Below are 18,736 nucleotides of genomic sequence, written 5' to 3'. Positions count from 1 at the left end.
GCCGGTGCGTGTGACTGAGTTTACTTTGTGCCCTGGCCTCTATTCCAAATCGCTCTAGTTAAAGGGTGGATGGAGGTGGGCGAGTATTGAGGCTGTGAGAAGTAGGGCCTAAGCTATCCCGGCCTAATAAAAAAAAATAAAAAAAAGTGCCCCATAAAAAAAAGAACATTTGCCAACCGGAAGGGAGTTCTGTAAATGGGTCACTCATTAACAGTTTATAAAGAGGCTGGATTGGGGACAGCCAAAAGAACAAATAAAACCCACATGCATTCAGTAGAAGCAGGCCTCTGTACGGCAAACAATGAGCTTTTCAGGAAGAAGTTTATACTTTGTAATTTCGATAAAACATATTTGGTTGCACAAATGCCAAATAGTGAGGTAAATGTGCTAACTTTTAACAAAACCAACAACCAAACTATAAACTCTGAGGGTTTAGAGAGAATCAGTGTCATGGGCTGTGTCTCAATTCCTCTCAAAGACCACTGGAGGAAGAGGTTGGAGGGAGGGACCTTGTATCCTGTCCTCCAATGCGTTTTGAGAGCAATTGAGGAAACAGGAACGGAGGAAGCAAGGATTTAACAGCTAGTAGCGTTTTCAGACACAGCCCTAAATAAGAGAGGCTATTCAACATCCTCCAGCGCTCACAATAGCACATGATAGAATTCATTTGATGTCGAATAGGCCTAACATGAGGCAGTCAAGGGGTGCATTTGGAACTTTATTGGCATTTTGCAAGACTTCAGGTTAAAGGGTTAACAAGCACGCATCATCTCAGAGTACCAGATATGTTCCAAGAATCATTTCTGACAAAACTAGTTTGGCTGTTTTACAAACATACAAATAGAATATTAATAACGTTGCTTGAGCTGAATACTATTATAACCAACTCGGCTAGACTAATCATGCATTTAAGTTACGTTTTTTGATATTGCTGATGAGGCTTCTGTGTAACAGAAACAAAATGAGAAAGGAATCATTCAAACATTAAAACTCGACAATAGTTTAAAATGTCACAGTCCAGGCTAATTGCAATAATCAACTCAATGAAAATGTAATTCTTTAAAATAAAAGTGCAAAAAGGCAGATATCCTTTTTTGGGATAAATACAAATTCCAGTTCAAAACGGATTGACAGAGAGATCAGTCTACGCACTACGACAAGTAAGCAATTCACAACTGAAGAGGTTCTTGAAAAGTGCAAATATAATAAATTGGCATAAGCTGTGATACAGTTCAATCCTTTCACGATAAAAGTCATGAGTTTCATCAAATAACATGTTTATACCAAAGACAATTAAATATGGGGATTAATATCATGTGATAAAATACAAATTGATACTCCAATGGAGCTCTAAAAGTAAAAAAAAAAAATAAGACTAACTGTTTCATCATCATCATCATGCTCATTAGGAGCAGACATCCAGTTCAGGAAAGGACACAATTGCATAAGACCTCTTTCATGTTCTTGTGTGTACTTTTCAATAAACATCCACAACATGTAGACCCAGCTACTACACTGCACTATTCTACCCCATGTTAAGGTGTATTCAATGTACAAGACTTGGGATATTAAGCAGGATGGGACTATAACAGGGGTTAGATCAGGAAGGCAATTGAAATCTAAAGAGCCAAACAAAGCCGGTGGAAATATCAAAAACACACAGGGTATATTTAGCTGGGTTAATCTGTACTGTACGGACTTTCTGAAAGAGATGAGTCAGCTGTTTTTGCTTTTAATGAAAGACGGTAATGACGCACTGGTTCTTTTCTTCCTCACGTCTTTTCACGGTTGTTTTTTTTGTCCTGGTCATTCGAGAAGAGGGTCACAAATCCTCAGGGAATTTCACATTAAGGAGGAATGTTTGGTAAAACAACCTGGAGCAGAGGAAGTGGGAGAAAAAAAATATGAAAAAGTGACTGTTGTAGAATTCGCAGACTACGGGTAGCGGATGTTACAACATCGCCATTTAGATACAAATTGGGAACAACAATATATAGTATTATTTCATAAACAATAACTTAATTTATATGCATGCCTTTAGATGAATGTCAAGGTCTCTAGGATACCATCTACTATACATGTTAGTATGCGGTGACTGTGTCCTATGGTCTTCATTTACCTCAGTACAGGAAGAAGAAGCGTGTTCTGTGTGAGGCAGCCATGCTTTCAGACATGTTGCGCACTTTCAGGTAGTTCACGAACCCTCTGAAGAAAAGCAGGAGACCTGAGGAAGGGATTTGAAATCATTAGTACAATTTTCTTTTAAACACTTCACCACTATTCATCCAAGGTCAAGGAATTTACTTTATTGTGGGCAGATTAGTAGTACATAATTTCAGCCACCAGATGGCATTGGTGTATAACATTCTAAGTAGATACATTAGTACAGCTTAATTCCTCAGCAATTGGCTAGTTGAAGAATGCAGCATTTGCTATACAGATCTGTAAACTTACCAAGGACCAGGAAAATCCACCAGAGCCAGTACTGCCCATTGAAGTATCCAGTAAAGTAGTCTGAGAACTGTGGGAAAGTGGAAGTTACAGTGAACGGACATTCCACAACATTTCCTACCACAGGACAATACTTTTGAATGACAGTTACCGTAAACACATACAGATGGTCAGAATCACGATGGGAGAAATATTCCTTGAGCTAGGATTAGACTTCCTCAAGCCTCAATTCCTCGAATGTTGGGTGTCCTAATTGAGACCAGGTTTCAAGGTCAATTTAGTTTTTACCCAATTCCCAGACACCAGGCCTTTGATTTGGCACTGCTCGGATAAAGGCCTAAACTACTGTATAGCCTAGTATTGCACAACATCCAGTGGGAGGAGCTGTGTGCACCAGATCAATGATAAAAGCCCGGGGTTAATAACTACATCCACCAGTGTGTTGCTTCTTCATGTGGAAATTCTACAGGGCTTTGATTGATGCCCGGAGCACAGAGAGCACACTGGGCTCTTGCTCTTAAGGGTGTCCTCCACACATCTAGGGCTAACAAGCATCTGCTTCCTGCTGCACAAGCCATGCCTGGGATATGCAGTGATGTACTGGACATAATTGAAATTCATTTTGTAACATTCAATTCATTATAACATGCTAGTCAAGTGAAGCATTTCACATAAAACATTTAAAAAAATAAAAACATTTTAGTAATTTAGCAGATGCTCTTATCCAGAGCGACTTACAAGAGCAATTAGGGTTAAGTGCCTTGCTCAAGGGCACATTGGCAGATTTTTCTCCTAGTCGGCTCGGGGATTCAAACCAGCAACCTTTTGGTTACTGGCCCAATGCTCTTAACTGCTAGGCTACCTATTAAGCAGGATAATGCTAGCCAGTTAATTTACAGTAAACCATTTGTAACATTGATGTTTGAAGTAGACACTCTTTGTACGGGCTGCTTTTAAAGTTACGGACTGTATGTCCTGTCCCTTATTGAAAATCAACTCTGTACGTTATTTTAGATGCATTGATTAGGCCCCTTCAACCCAATACAGCACTTACCCTGACGATGAGAATCCACTTGATGAGAGAGAGGCCAAAGCCGCAGATGGCCCCGTATCGGCCAGCGATGGTGTTGGTCAGGCAGAATGACAGGCAGAACCCAATCCAATTGAACAGGAAGGCCACTGTTTGGAGACAGAAGAAAGCATGCAGTTACAAGCCCAGACCGACAGACACCACTCTCAAGGTTGACTGACATTTGTTGAGGGAGTCACTGTTCAGTATATTACAAATTGGATGTCCTTCTATACATACTTAAAAAATACATTCTGAGGCCATATGAATGTAGCCAGAGAATATCTAAGCTGACTTACTTCGACCTTTCCCACCTCCATTCCTATTGGAGGAAGAGATCATGTTGTCTTCAATGAGTCTGACTGTTGCCACCTTGTGGTGAATCCATAGAAAACACCTTCAACTGCTTACTGACATTTTCATCCAAGCAAACTTTTGTTATGTTCCCCTGGTCAGACTGAAATGGGCCAGTCCGCTCAGTGAAAGAGGCTATTTGGCTTGTCAACTCACTGAAGAATGGGGGGGGGGTTACGTGCACAAACAACAGATCCACTCACTGAAAAAGGCCAGCATGAAAATGCCGTCGTTCCCCACCCTCAGCTGGTCGACGTCGCTGAAGTCATCCCTTGGAGGGAAGTCATCCTCCTGTTTAAGCGAAAGAGGACAGGTAAACAACTCATCCATGTCTTCTGCAGAAACATCGCAATAGCTCGGTCATCCCAATGAATAAGGAGATGAGCAGTATAGTACTGTTGCGTGTCGACATTTCCTTCTCTTTTGGCGTTGTTGAGAAAGCAGACACACAGTTCAATGGGTATTTGTACTAAACCTACATAAAATAGAGCTACATACTGTAAATACTGTTGTAGCTATGTTTTGGTCCTGAAATATGTTATACGCTGTGTAGTTGACAATAGCAGCATTGAAGTTCCTTACATCATTCCAGCAGAATAATCCTGTTTTCATGGGTAAACATCCCATACTTAAACACGTACATGTGTGTGTGTGTGTCCTACCCCTGGTATCACATCCACAGCAGAGAGTATCATGGCTGCAGCTTTGGCTTTCTCTGCCTCATCGTAGGTGGGAAGAGAGGTGGCCACGCTGTAGGGCGGCGGCACGGGGAAATCACTTGGGTAACAACTGCTCTCTACTGGGGGACCACAGGGAAGAGACATGGCCAATTAAAACTACAACAGGGCAAATTAACACAGTTCACAAGGTGAAGATGAAGTTCGGAAATCAATTCAATCAAATAAGGAAATCACATCGGCTTAATTACAGGAGGCGTGTGAACTATCGGCCTATACTTAGGGCAACTGGCTGGTTCCAGCATGTTTGAAAGAGCTACAGACGCTGCGAGAGAATGAGATGGAGAAAGGGGCAGAAAGACAGAGAGTGAGACACAGAAAAAGGCAGAAGCAAAGACATAAGCTAAACTGAAGTGTAGAATGGGGATAGAGAAAATCTAAACAGACAGTATATGGAGTCTTTGGTTCTGTACCAGGCATGGCAGCGGTGTCTCCCAGGGCGATGCTGGCATACGGGGGAGGTGGGGCCTCTGCATCCCCCTCCAGGGCTACTGGGACTGGGAAGGCCTGGGAGGACGAGCTGGCCTGGGCCGAGGTGCACGGCTGCTGGGCGCTGGTGGAGGGCTCACAGGAGTCGTCTTCATCATTCTCAAACTGAGAAAGAAGGGGGGGCGGGGGGGTATAGAGAAGGAGTTTTAAGTGTCACTTCAATAAAACCCACGTCACAAGTTCACAACACAGACTGTCAAAGGTGAGGAAGGAGAGGGAAGCCCTGTAAACTGAGACGCTTGGAGAGATATAGTCATGGCCCAACACTGAAAGATCATCTGGTGTTTTGTAATAAACTAAGTAGGCACCATTTGATTCCAGTGCTAAGAGTGCTGAAGACATCCAAAATGTAACATCCAACATGTGAACTAGGCTAATTTCCAGCATAGCATCCAGTTGGAAGAAGACAACATGGTCATGGGAAACAGAAGGGTGACAGTAAGATTCTAGAGAAGACAACACAGCCTTATATCTGGCCAATGACAAATGATGTAGCCTAAGCGGATGCATATCCTAGGCCTTGATCGGTGTGGCAGCAGTGCCAAATGTCGCTTTAGTCTTGCAGCTCACTTGAGGCTGTGGCTTTTGCGTAGGTCAACAGACCAGGGTTTAACTTGTGGCTTAGCTGTAGATGAAGTTTGGCATCATGTCCAGCAGCACTCTACGTACTGCGGGTCAATGTGCAAAGCCAGGAGAATGAGTGCGATGCTATCCGGTGTCAAGGACACCAGTTATGTAAGAGCTAAACAACTGCATAACTGGCCAGGGGTGATTTAGTTATTTCACCATCAGCACACCAAGGCCTAAACAAGAACTCCTGAGGTCATCTCAGTATAATACAAAAAAAACAAGTCCAACTAGATAAGTTAGGCTTACATGTTTAATAAAGACCTGTTCAGAATGAGTGTACACAAATAACAAGGATGGTTGGGGAGATTACATTGTAAAAACAGCCTGTATGATGCATCTAAATACAGGTTGCCCTCAAAACTGAAAGCCTGGCAGGAAGATGACACATTGAGGCAAAACCACAGTTGCCTAGCGACTGAGGAAAGTGCAGAGGCAGGATCAAAATAGCATGGCTGTGGCTGAAAAAGTTCTGCACATCAAGAAGCAAAAAAGGAACGGCATACCATGGTATGTCTGATGTCAGCAAGCATTCCAGCATAGTGCAGCAGTGGGCATTTGGACTTTTAAGGCCAGTAGGCTACATTATTCAATGGCTTACAACTACCTAATTAACTTATCCCATATCAAATCAATCAGTCTATGGAGGTAATTATTGCTAACCTAAATACACATGGCATGATAACGACTATGAAAGTTAAAGTTTCCGGCTTTAGAGAGTGAGGGGCCGATACAGGACTAAACCAGAAGTGACCCTAGCCTTGGATACACAGCATTCACATTGACAACTAGACAGCCAAGCAATAGCCAACCTCCAGCAGCATAGCTAAAGCTGGTGCTAGAGGCCAAGTGTAGAACATGACAGCGCGTCACACAGCACGACCCAAACAAGTATTTACACACATGTAAGAGTCATTTTTCACTGAGCACAAAAAGTGGATTTCTGAATATTTCCTTGTTACCGGAGTTCCATCTGAAACCAGAAAAAGGCATTTATAAGACACCGGTGCCTACCAAATTGAGAATTAAGGAAGTATCGCCAAATAAAAGGTAGGTTGAAGAATGTTCCCCTATCCATTACCCATCCAACGCTAGAACACCAGCGTTTCCTCTAAATGAATTTAGAAGCGGTGTGCCGCCACTTCTAAACGGCAACCTCCACTCCAATGTTTTTTTATTTATAATATATACACTGAACAAAAAGATAAAATGCAACATGCAACAATTTCACTGATTTTACAGAGTTACAGTTCATATGAGGAAATCAGTCATTTGAAAGAAATACAATAGGCCCTAATCTATGGATTTCACATGACTGGGAATACAGATATGCTATCCTGTCACAGACAGATACCTTTAATAAAACTTGACCTCACAATGGGCCTCAGGATCCGGTCCCGGTATTTTTGTGCTTTTAAATTGCCACCAATAAAATAAAATTGTGTTTATTGTCTGTAGCTTCTGCCTGCCCATACCATGATCCCACCGCTACCAAGAAGAAATGCTCACTAACAGGGATGTAAACAAATTTGTGCATATGGAACATTTCTGGGATCTTTTATTATTTCAGCTCATGAAACATGGGACCAACACTTTACATGTTGTGATATATATAATATATATAGATTTTTTTTGTAATTTCTATATCCTTTATATTTAGCAATAAAAAAAAAATAATGGGGGGAGGTGTTAAAATGTTTTCAGTGTGAACTTACTTAAATGACTAAGACCAGAAATAATGTATGTAGATAACATAATGAGCTATATATTTTGTAATAAGATAATCTTTGAGAACTTACAATTACCTAAATAAAAACTAGACAGGGTAAATAAAAATAAAACAAATGTCATGGCATGTAATAATGTTTGAGTCACTCAGACAGCACATGAACACAGAATAAGCCATGGCAAAATGTGTAGAATTGTAGAAAATGACCTTTTAAACTGCACATTTTCTATCAGCCCCGTGGTAAAATGCATAGAAATGCAGGAAATATGCTTTAAAACGTTCTACCCACCCCATGGTAAATTGTGTAGAATTGCTAGAAATTATATTTAAAACAGCAACATTATGGCGCAAGAAGAGGGCCTCTAAAATGTTCGGCCCCAAACCCCACCATTGTGCCCCAAACCCCACCCCAACAACTTTGCCACTGCTGCTGAAATAAATCGCTGAATCCTGTATGGAAGAGATATCATACAGGGATCTGTCTAGAGCTAATAACTACCTAGAAAACTGGATTGAACAATAACCTAACATTTGAGGATGGGATAGCTACCACCTTGTTTTTGTGACCATTATTGTATAACTAGGAATAGCATCTTCTTTGGGGGGGAGAGTATATTTTTCTAATGGAAAGCCAATTACTTGAGCACTACAGACGTTTTGTTTGTGGGCCCATGGGCCACATACTCTGTATGATGGGATAATGTATTAGGCACGTGTTACAGGCCTACGGTGTGGCTTTTGGGGGGTCTAAACATACTTGAGCAAGGTAGATTATTTGGTAGTTAACGTTACCACAAATGGCTGTATATAATTGAACTCTAGCCTGTGTTAGCTTACCTGGCTCTGGCTGACATACAGCTAAATAACGTTCGCTAGCTAGCCAAGTTAGTTATCCGTTCAGAAAACAAACACAAGCGGAGAGCTAAAGTGTTGTCATCTGGATGGCTAACACTGAACTCAAATTGAATTGGAACTTGCTAGCTTAGCTAACGTTTAAGTTAGCTAGGTTAGCTAGCTATTGTACTGTTGATCTGCTGCTGAATAATGCGGAAGTGACAGGCACGAGGAACATCAGTTTGATTACAAGCCGTCAACTTAAACATTTCTAGTCTAGTTTAACACCAAGTAATGTTGTAAATAGTTTGTATCGTTTATATTAGTTGGAGTTCACAAACAGTTGAAAATGTCGATTGTTTTGGCTCACCATTTGGTATCGGCTCGCTGCCTGGTTCATCTTGACGTTAGACTCCGCTGGCGGAGCTGGCCAGCTAGCGAAAAGTCGACAATCTTGTATTTAGCTATTTCGTCACTTAATTTAACTTTTTAATGGACCGCATTCGGGTGAAGTATATTAAATATACACGTACAAAAAAAACGTAAATTTACGTTTCAACTGAAGAAAAACTCCTTTTCATAGGAAACGTCGAGTGAGTGGAAACACAGAGGACTCTTTGACTTGTGACGCAATGCCTCCGAATTCCAAATCTACTCCTATCCACTATACTTCCCTCATCCCTGAAGATCTGAAAGATATTGGATGAATGTAAACAATAAAGTGAAATATAAGATATCGTCTAATTCTTAATACCTATCAAATCTCATAAGATTTGACGTTAGATAAGACAGTGTATAGACTAGGAAATAGGTGCTAGTGGTCGAATTGGAATTGGGTTTTCTACTCTACCGGGGACTATAACATATTTTACCACTAGGTGGTGCAAACACTCAATAGTTATTCAGAGAGGCGGAGAAGGACGGTCAGAAGCCTACAGTACACACACACTGTTCGCTATAATCTCACCGTAGATGTCGGAAAGATAGTTAATTCCCCATTTTGGGTTGTGGGACTCTGCATTTGGACAGGTAGGTCTACTTGGCAGTACTCTTGGTTTATAGTCTATCAGGACTCATTGGATGGGCTGCTGTAACTGGAAACCAGGGTTCCCCACATTGGTCCGCGGCCCGGGGACCAAATTTGGACTGCGGCTGGTTTTATTTGGCACCCCAAGTTTTCTGAGCCACACTTTTAAAATGATTTTTTATATTTACAATTTTCATTGCTAGACATAAAAGACTAAAAGCACCAGGAAATCATCTTCAATTGATTGTTCCAAGGTATTCCTACGTGGCCCCCTGACCATCCAGTTAAGAAAAAATTGACCTGAGGCTGAATCTAGTTGATGATCCCTGCTGTAAGCACTGGTAAGGAGAGACCTTGTTATAAAACATTGGGAAGAACATTGGGGGAGATTAGGAATGTATGAGGCCCTGATTTCATAGAGAATACATTAGGCCACTTTGGCTCCTACCACCATGGAGTGAGAGTTCCAAAACAAACCCAGAGGACCCAATCAACTTCTAATTTCCTTCTATTTTCTTTCCCTGCAAGTGCTTGTTAGTGAAATATGTGTTTGGCCATTAAATGAGAAAGGGAGAGAGAGAGAAGGAGGTAGAGCTTTCAATTGCACAGCTGTTTCTGTCTTTAATTCGACTAAGACAGTTGTAAATTATATGCAGTGCAGGCTGTGCAAGACATGGTCTATCTATGCTCATGGGTACTACAAACACAATGGGAGAAACTGAGCAGGAGATTATAGCTATTCAATCAGACCAAATAGAGAAGAGAACATTTACAAACGACACAACAAATATAAGAGCAACATTTCCAGTTTCTGTTACATTTGGAACTGTTGGATAGTTGCCACATATCAAAAGTAAATCAATAGCTTCATGACCGCAACAAGTGTGTGAGTTTGAGAGGAATTGATTCTTACTTTTACTTGCAGTTTTCATGCATGACCACAGGGAGTCACCATAGTCATACCAATTAGTAAAGGTGTCCTTGTATGTAAAACAAATGTATGTAAAACATTGACTACATGCAACAGGGGTGACCAACCCTGTCCCATACAACTATAGTGTGAGCAGGTTTTTATTCCAGGCCAGTTTATGTCTCACCTGATTATAAGAGAACTGTGTGCATATAAATCATCTAGAGAGAGATGGGATTGGGGGTCAGAACCCATGGGATTTTATAGGCACCTGAGACTAACTCACTCCGCTGGGAGTTTGGGACCATCTGAGGAGGGCACTCACGCAAACATGATGAGGCACAGATGCAAACATGCAACAGCTGAATACCTTCACTGATGAACATCTCTAGAATGCCTCCATAGCTGCCCTTTTATGTAAGAAGTACAATATGGATGAGATGAGTGCACAATTATCCAGATACATGAACATAGTGAGATGTATCATAACCCGTCATTAGAACAGAGTGCTCTGCCCAGAGGCCCTATGACCTGTGGGTCACAGGCAGGTTGTCAGCAGAGCTGGGTCTGCTTGTCTAGACGGCTCCAAGTTCCACCCACATGCGTTGCTTTCACAGTTTTATAGATATACCACTCTCACCCCTGAGGCTACTGAATGCTGACTGCCTTACAACTGAGACCAGTGATGTCTGACCAAGTTTAGTGCTCATGGCAGCCATTTAGCCTTGGCTAACAAGCTGACTCAGCTGCTTACATCATGCTGATCAGTACAAATGGTGTTGTTAAACAGCTTTCCCCACTTGAAACAATTCAGGCGAGTTCAAATACTATTTGAAATAATTTCAAATATTTTATCTGGGCTTGATTGAGTTTCCTCCGTGTAATGGAACCAATAGAATATAAGCAAAATAGCAAACCCCGCCCATCTGGCAATCCAGACAGACTAAACAAGGATTTGAAAGATTCAAAATAGTATTTGAACCCAGGTCTGCTTTGAACACTGCAAGGACGTCATACTACTGAGCAAAATCTTGATATGCTTCATGTATTTGGTGTACTGAAACCAAAAGTGTAGAGTGTCATGATGCTATGTGAAATGATGTGTAACGGATGTGAAATGGCTAGCTAGTTAGCGGGTACGCGCTAGTAGCGTTTCAATCAGTTACGTCACTTGCTCTGAAACCTAGAAGTAGTGTTGCGCCTTGCTCTGCAAGGGCCGTGGCCTTTGTGGAGCGATGGGTAACGATGCTTCGTGGGTGACTGTTGTTGATGTGTGCAGAGGGTCCCTGGTTCGCGCCCGAGGTCGGGGCGAGGGGACGGTTTAAAGTTATACTGTTACATTGATGCTGTTGACCCGGATCACTGGTTGCTGCGGAAAAGGAGGAGGTTGAAAGGGGGGTGAGTGTAACGGATGTGAAATGGCTAGCTAGTTAGCGGGTACGCGCTAGTAGCGTTTCAATCAGTTACGTCACTTACTCTGAAACCTATTAGTAGTGTTGCCCCTTGCTCTGCAAGGGCCGCGGCCTTTGTGGAGCGATGGGTAACGACGCTTCGTGGGTGACTGTTGTTGATGTGTACAGAGGGTCCCTGGTTCGCGCCCGTGTCGGGGCGAGGGGACGGTACTAAAGTTATACTGTTACAGATGCATGCAACTTTCAAGAAGATTTGTTTCATTTATCCTTGTAGGCATAGACAAGACACACAGAATACCAGGTATTCTTCTTCATCTCAGTGGGAGTCCTACTTGAACAAAATTATTTCACAAATATACAAAACGCTATTGTACCTATGATGTGAACGATTTACTGGGTATTCCATGACATTCACATTTTTCACTTGTTTTAATGTGTTCAGCTGAGCCAGTGATCTGATTACTGTTTGTTTTCTCCAGGCTATTACTGTTTTCATGTGTATCCATTACAAACTGGGTTCTTCAATCAGGGTTCTTTTTTTAGCTGAGTAGGTGGGACAGTGAGTGATGCTACCCCCCAATGAATCATGATAACCCATGCAGATAGATACACTAAACTAGGCTGTATTGACTAATGCTTTACCTGCAGTTCTCTTCATAAAATGAACATTACACAGCCCATGGCAATAACTTCTTCAGATACACTTCACGTTGAGAGCCCGCATTCTACATTTGTCCTTCAAACGAGAGCCGCATCACACCCACAGAGCTAAACGCAGAGTCGGATCCAAACCCGTCAGAGTACTCCAGAGGCACCCAACGCTCTCAGGTACTTACAAAGCCTACCCCAAAATGGTTTTCCATCCGAGTTCGGTCGGTAATGCTTCAGGCAAAAGAGATGGCAAACCCTCGCTAAGCAGCCCTCCTGTAAGGGCATGAAGAGGGAGGCTGTATATAAACAGAAAGCAGTGAAATGAAATGTGTCTGTATGGCATTTTACATGTTGCACTGAATACTAACAACTAGCTGTCTCTTTTTCAATTAGGTGGTTTATCAAAGCTAGAATCCTCGTGAGCTAAGTTCAACTGTCATACCCCATCAGAACACAAAATATAAGCTGGTTTTACTCCACTGTAAATGTAACCAAATACCATATAGCTTCAAAACATGGTTGAAACTATCATTGTGATATCATGGATGGTCAGTCCTTGCATCCATAGCTCTCTCTTTGAATTTGAGACTTGGTTCGATTTGTTGGGCTCCGTCCCTCAGCTTTCTACCAAAAAACGCAGGCGGGGGGGCCACTTGATAATTGTTTCAATTAAGGATTTCAGCTTTAACACTGTTGGAAATTTGAGTAAAGAGACCCCAATGGAATCCTGTGAAGGGTCAAGAAACATTGGCTTTTGGCAGGTGGGTGTCTGTGATAGGAATATCACCAACCTCAACAGGGAAAGGAGTGGACAGACTCAAGATAACTTAAATATGGAGATTTTAGGTTCTGGACTCTCCCAGGTAGCTGTCGGGCAGACTCATGCCCTGTTGAAGGTTCACAGAGTTGGGACGGATATCTACTCACAGCAGTTCAAAACTGGACCTACCTCTTCGTGAACCAAATGAAAGCCTGAATGTCCACCCAGGAAAATCTATCCTTTTCTGTAAAGTGTGTATAATCCAATGACTGTCAGATCGCATTAAATCACATTCCTGGATTCCCTTAAAGACACAAAACATATTGATAGTGCAGTACAGAAGTGAGAATTCTGACAAAAGTTGATTTGGAGATTGAATGTTATTGGCATAAGCATGTTATAACTGTATCTGGTGTGCTGTTGCAGCGAGAATAAAGGGGATTAGCTTTGTTATTGACTTATGTCAAGTCTTCCTTTTACTCACAATTGATTTCTTTTTTTGGCGAACACATCAAATACAGTGAATCATGACTACATAGGGGATATTGAAATAAGCCTTACATTAATCCCATTGCTTTATAATAATGGATTACTTCCTGGAACTTGTATTAGCTAACTAGCTCAGACACCTTTGCTTAGAGCCTTCCTTCAGTTCCTATTATCCAACATCAGCAGGTTTAAAGAGAGGGGGATGAGCTTTGCCCTTTGAAGAGGAGAAGACATTAGGGGTATTGGGGATGAAGGTGTAGTGATATGTTTCTGGGTTTTGTAGGGCTCTAGTATTTTTTCTGTGTGTGTTTGTGTGCCAAGTGCATGCGTGCAGTCGCGTATATGTGTGTGTATGGTGTGTGTGTATACGTGTGTGTGTTGCAACCTGTGCAGGTATCAAGAGAGGATGGCTTCAAGTCATTTCACAGGGCGTCTGTTAAGAACTCTGTTTCAGTGCCCAGTAATGCCATTAACCATGTATGTGACACAAACCCCTCACACATGGCTGCAGTTACCTGGCAACATGACAAGGTAACTGGACTTTAGAAAACCCAACAAAAGATGAGTTGATTTAATTTCTGTTCAGCGGCTTGTACCTTGAGTGCATCCCAATTGGCACCCTATTGCCCTACATAGCGCACCTATCGGCCCTGGTCAAAAGTAGTGCACTAGGCAGGGAATAAGGTGCCATTTGAGATGTACTCCATGACAAAGACACCCTCTCTTGATTCTTGCAAGGTTGAAAGCGATTTACTCTGAATAATAGCAGCCTCCAAATAAATATAATTACCTTGAGAGGAGAAGAGAGGAGATTGCTTAGAAAATGAATGGTGGGAACTCTGACTGCATTACTGTCCACACAAATATGTCAGCAGTTGTCTAGAGGCAGTGTACGAACCAATGAAACTCTTTTAAAAGCTTCCTAGGTCATCATGTTATGTATTTCAACTGCAGGTTTCATCCATCTGTTATTGCTATGAATTAAATATGTAATTATCACATAGCTGAATCTACTGAAATGTCCAAACATACACATCATGTCGCCTAATGAATTCAATGAGTTGGTATTCATTAGTAGATTATTTGTAATACTGTATTTAGCTAGATATAGTTAGAGAACATTTCATAATTACTGAGTATGGTTCTCTTTTAATTAAGGTCCTGATGGTATGAATATGGTGGACAGTTAGAAAGGAGGTAGGCAGGCAGGCACACACTACACATTTACCTTGAGTGTACAGCAGAGGGAGTGAGACTCCAGTTTGTTTACTGTTTCAGAGAATTGCAAAAACAGTGGACAGGATGTACCAGCCTGGTCTCATAGACCAGATGTAACATAGTAAAAGTAAATCCGGGACTCTCAAAATAGTATGACATGTTACATTTCATATGGTTACATAAGACAGATGGTTACGTATGTCACGGCTGACTAGGTGTGTAGATAGAAATCAGGCGCAGAGAGCAGAGAGGTCCAGGGGAAAGATGCACTTTAATGCGGCACCAAAAGTAAATGCCCAAACACGCAGGGCGCAAAACACTGACCAACCCAACACAACGGGTAACACGGTCCAGAGCACAAACACCAACGACACAAAACGTGAACATGAAAATAATCCCGCACAACAAAGGGGTGGGTTCCACACGCTAAATAGGGAAGCAAATCAAGCACACACAAAATAGGAACAGGTGTAACTAATGAGACAAAACTAACCGAAAAGAAAAAGGGATCGGTGGCGGCTAGTAGGCCGATGACGACGACCGCCGAGCACCACCCGAACAGGCGGGGGAGCCAACTTCGGTGGGAGTCGTGACAACGTAAGACAGAAACGAAATTAGGGTGGTTGGTCGGGGTGGATGACTGGGCGTATAACTTGGACTTATAGCAAACCAAAGGTTGTGAGTTCGAATCTCAGACAACTTTAGCTAATTAGCAACTATTCAGCTACTTTGCAACTATTTAGCATGTTAGCTAACCCTAACCCTTTAACCTAATTTCTAAACATAATCCTAACCCTAACTCCTAACCCCTAGCCTAGCTAATGTTAGCCAGCTAGCTAACATTAGCCACCTAGCTAGAATTCGTAATATGTCATACGCTTTGCAAATATGTAACACATTGTACATTTTGAAAATTCAAAACATATAATACAAATTGTAATACATAACATATCATACTAAATGGGTCATGGACATCCACAAATGAATACATACCATATGAAACGTAACATGTAATACTAAATGTAGCATCGCGGATTTACGTACAGAATAATATGAAATGCTCTGAGACCAGTTTGGATATACAGTATGTCTTGCAAGAGCATCAAACTAATTCCTCTTTATTTGTCCAGCCTTGGAAAGCTAGAATACCTTTAAGCATGAATTGGTTGAGTTGACTGCCAGTACATTGTGTTCCAGCTTTGGCTGAGTGTCTTGGTTACCATTACATACATTTGGTAGTCAATACACGTGGTGTCCATATTAGGACAGTGTCAGAGTCTCATTGTGCCTATTCACTTCAGCTGAAACAAAGCTCTCTCCTGGTTGGTACAGAGATCAACTCAAAGACCCGGTGATACCAAGATAGAGCTATTCTCACTCCCCCACACTGTCTGTCACAGCGACTACAGCCTCAGAGACACCCATAAATAAACCCACAATGGCTGATAGATGAGGCCAAGGTGCTATCAGCAAAGGGCTAACATTAAATCATCTCAAGGCATGTGCTGCAAGAAATGTCTTCCCCCCCCCAATCCCTCTCCTCCACCCCTCTTCTCCCCTGAGCCCAGCTGCTACTCACTCTGTTCCCTGTCTTCTAATGAGTCTACAGGATAGATATTGCTTCTGTCACGGGGAAAACAAATGGAAGCCCGCTACAGTGTTCACTCTGAGTGCTGCTCGGTTCAAACATGCTGATCCAGGCGAAGTCACCAATCAATCTGCCGTAATGTTGTTTAAAGACTCACAGGAGAATGGAGAAACGGGATGAATGTACAGAATGAACGATTTTGGATGGAGCTGGTGGAGAAATATGTATGCTTTCATTGAAGAAAGGCCTGGTGATTCAAGGTTAATGTTGAGCGGAATCTCTGAGAAATCTGTACTACAAACTGAAAATGCATGTATCACTTGTCTAAGAAATGACAGGGTAAGCTAAGACTTATCAGTTTTCCATTGTGTCAAGCTCCTCCGTTCACTCTTGATTGGCAGCAACTAAATTACAAACCTCTCCTTTGAATTCTGTCCGTAAACAAGCCAGATGTCTCTTTTAGCATGTATCCATTAAAAAAGCCACCAAAGACTTCAACAGAAATGTCCAAAGCTTAGATTATGATGTGACTTTTACAAGTATCATACAGTAGGCCCCATCCTAAAATTTCCTCTTGCAAGTAACGCCTTACACTGAGTGAAAAAGGATTTAAAGACATTTTTCCGGTACTTTAGATTACTTTTTAGCCAGTAGTTCTGTAAGTAGCACCCACAAGCCAAAAGTGGTCCCAGAAAATTGCGTACTACATCACATATTTGCAGACATGTGCACCACATCATTGCTCTCTCTCTCTCTCTCTCTCTCTGCTGTGTGTCACTCAACAACCCTTGACATACAAAAACCCTAAACAATACAAAACTAACGTACCCACCCTAGTCACACCCTGACCTAACCAAAATATAAAGACAACAGAGATAGGTCATGGCGTGACAGTCAGGTCAGGGCGTGACAGTACCCCCACCAAAGGTGCGGACTCCCGGCCGCAAACTTGAACCTATAGGGGAGGGTCCGGGTGGGCATCTACCCTCGGTGGCGGCTCCGGTTCTGGACGCAGCCCCCCCTCTTTACACTGATCCCTCCGCCTTTGTAGAACCGGACCGTGGATCATCGCCGGAGGCGAATGCCGTGCATACTACGCCAAACCAACAACTCTCTCTCTTCACTCTCCTCCAATTTAATCAACAACTCCTCGAAGGTCTCATACGCTCCCCTCCGTTCACTCTCCTCCAATCTGTCCAATAACTCCTCGACAGTCTCTGACTCACCCCTCAACTTCGCCGACTGCTCCATGTGCCCCCCAAAAACATGTTCTTGGGGTTTCTGTGGTCTACCTCCCCGATGTCGTTGCTGTCCTCTCTTGCTCCTAGGCGACTCCCCAGCCTGCGTCCAGGGTCCTGCTCCATCCAGGATCTCCTCCCAGGTCCATTCCTCCTGAACACGCTGCTTGGTCCTTTTGTGGTAGGTTCTTCTGTGACTGCCGTCAAAAGGAGGAGACCAAGGCGCAGCGTGGTATGCGTATATTCTACTTTATTATAAGAATGAACACAGAACAAAACTACAAAACGAACCGTGAAGCTATACAAATAAGTGCTGACAGGCAACTACACATAGACAAGAACCCACAAACACCAAAGGGAAAATGGCTACCTAAATATGATCCCCAATCAGAGACAACGATAAACAGCTGCCTCTGATTGGGAACCATATCAGGCCACCATAGACATATAAATCACCTAGACCTACAACAACCCTTGACATACAAAAACCCTAGACAATACAAAACTAACGTACCCAACCTAGTCACACCCTGACCTAACCAAAATATAAAGAAAACAGAGATAACTCAGGTCAGGGCGTGACAGTAGGGTAGCACAGCTTTCAGAAATACAGTGGCTTTCAAACTAGGGATTTGGTGGTAAGACAATAATTCTGCTCATAGATTATGCATGTATGAACTACACATTGACACATCCAGCCCAAAGCTGGAGATTTAAAAAATACTTAGTAGTCGCCAAAGTTCAGGAGCATGTCTTTAATCCTATATCCTTACTGGACAGCACAATGGATTCATCATCCCTCTCTCCACTGGGATTCTCTGCCTCTAACCCTATTACAGGGGCTGAGTCACTGGCTTACTGGTGCTCTTTCATGCCGTCCCTAGGAGGGGTGCGTCACTTGAGTGGGTTGAGTTACTGACGTGATCTTCCTGTCTGGGTTGGCGCCCCCCCTTGGTTTGTGCTGTGGTGGAGATCTTTGTTGGCTATACTCGGCCTTGTCTCAGGATTGTAAGTTGGTGGTTGAAGATATCCCTCTAGTGGTGCGGGGGCTGTGCTTTGGCAAAGTGGGTGGGGTTATATCCTTCCTGTTTGGCCCTGTCCGGGGGTATCTTCGGATGGGGCCACAGTGTCTCCTGACCGCTCCTGTCTCAGC

The 18,736-nt window shown here is 42.5% G+C and overlaps 1 protein-coding gene across 4 annotated transcripts; it reads right to left on the bottom strand.

The window, feature by feature from the left end:
• Nucleotides 1-700: 700 nt before the first annotated feature.
• Nucleotides 701-8,938, bottom strand: LOC120051304 (NEDD4 family-interacting protein 2-like). 4 transcript variants are annotated; one of them, XM_038998114.1, is made up of 8 exons: nt 8,661-8,938; nt 5,025-5,205; nt 4,516-4,670; nt 4,078-4,165; nt 3,506-3,630; nt 2,455-2,521; nt 2,120-2,224; nt 701-1,874 (listed from the first exon to the last, which is right to left on the bottom strand). In XM_038998114.1, the coding sequence occupies exons 1-7, from the start codon at nt 8,688-8,690 to the stop codon at nt 2,121-2,123; spliced, it is 750 nt and encodes a 249-aa protein (XP_038854042.1). In that variant the 5' UTR covers nt 8,691-8,938; the 3' UTR covers nt 701-1,874; nt 2,120. The 4 variants fall into 4 exon arrangements, with proteins under 4 accessions (XP_038854042.1, XP_038854041.1, XP_038854044.1 ...); XM_038998113.1 differs by having other exon boundaries at nt 4,516-4,673; nt 8,661-8,937; XM_038998116.1 differs by having other exon boundaries at nt 4,537-4,670; nt 8,661-8,937.
• Between the last annotated feature and the right edge of the window lie 9,798 nt (nt 8,939-18,736).

This window comes from Salvelinus namaycush, chromosome 7 (assembly GCF_016432855.1).
Source record: "Salvelinus namaycush isolate Seneca chromosome 7, SaNama_1.0, whole genome shotgun sequence".
Classification (NCBI taxonomy): domain Eukaryota; kingdom Metazoa; phylum Chordata; class Actinopteri; order Salmoniformes; family Salmonidae; genus Salvelinus; species Salvelinus namaycush.
Note: the sequence above shows the minus strand (reverse complement) of the source record. Positions and strands in the feature narration are given on the sequence as shown.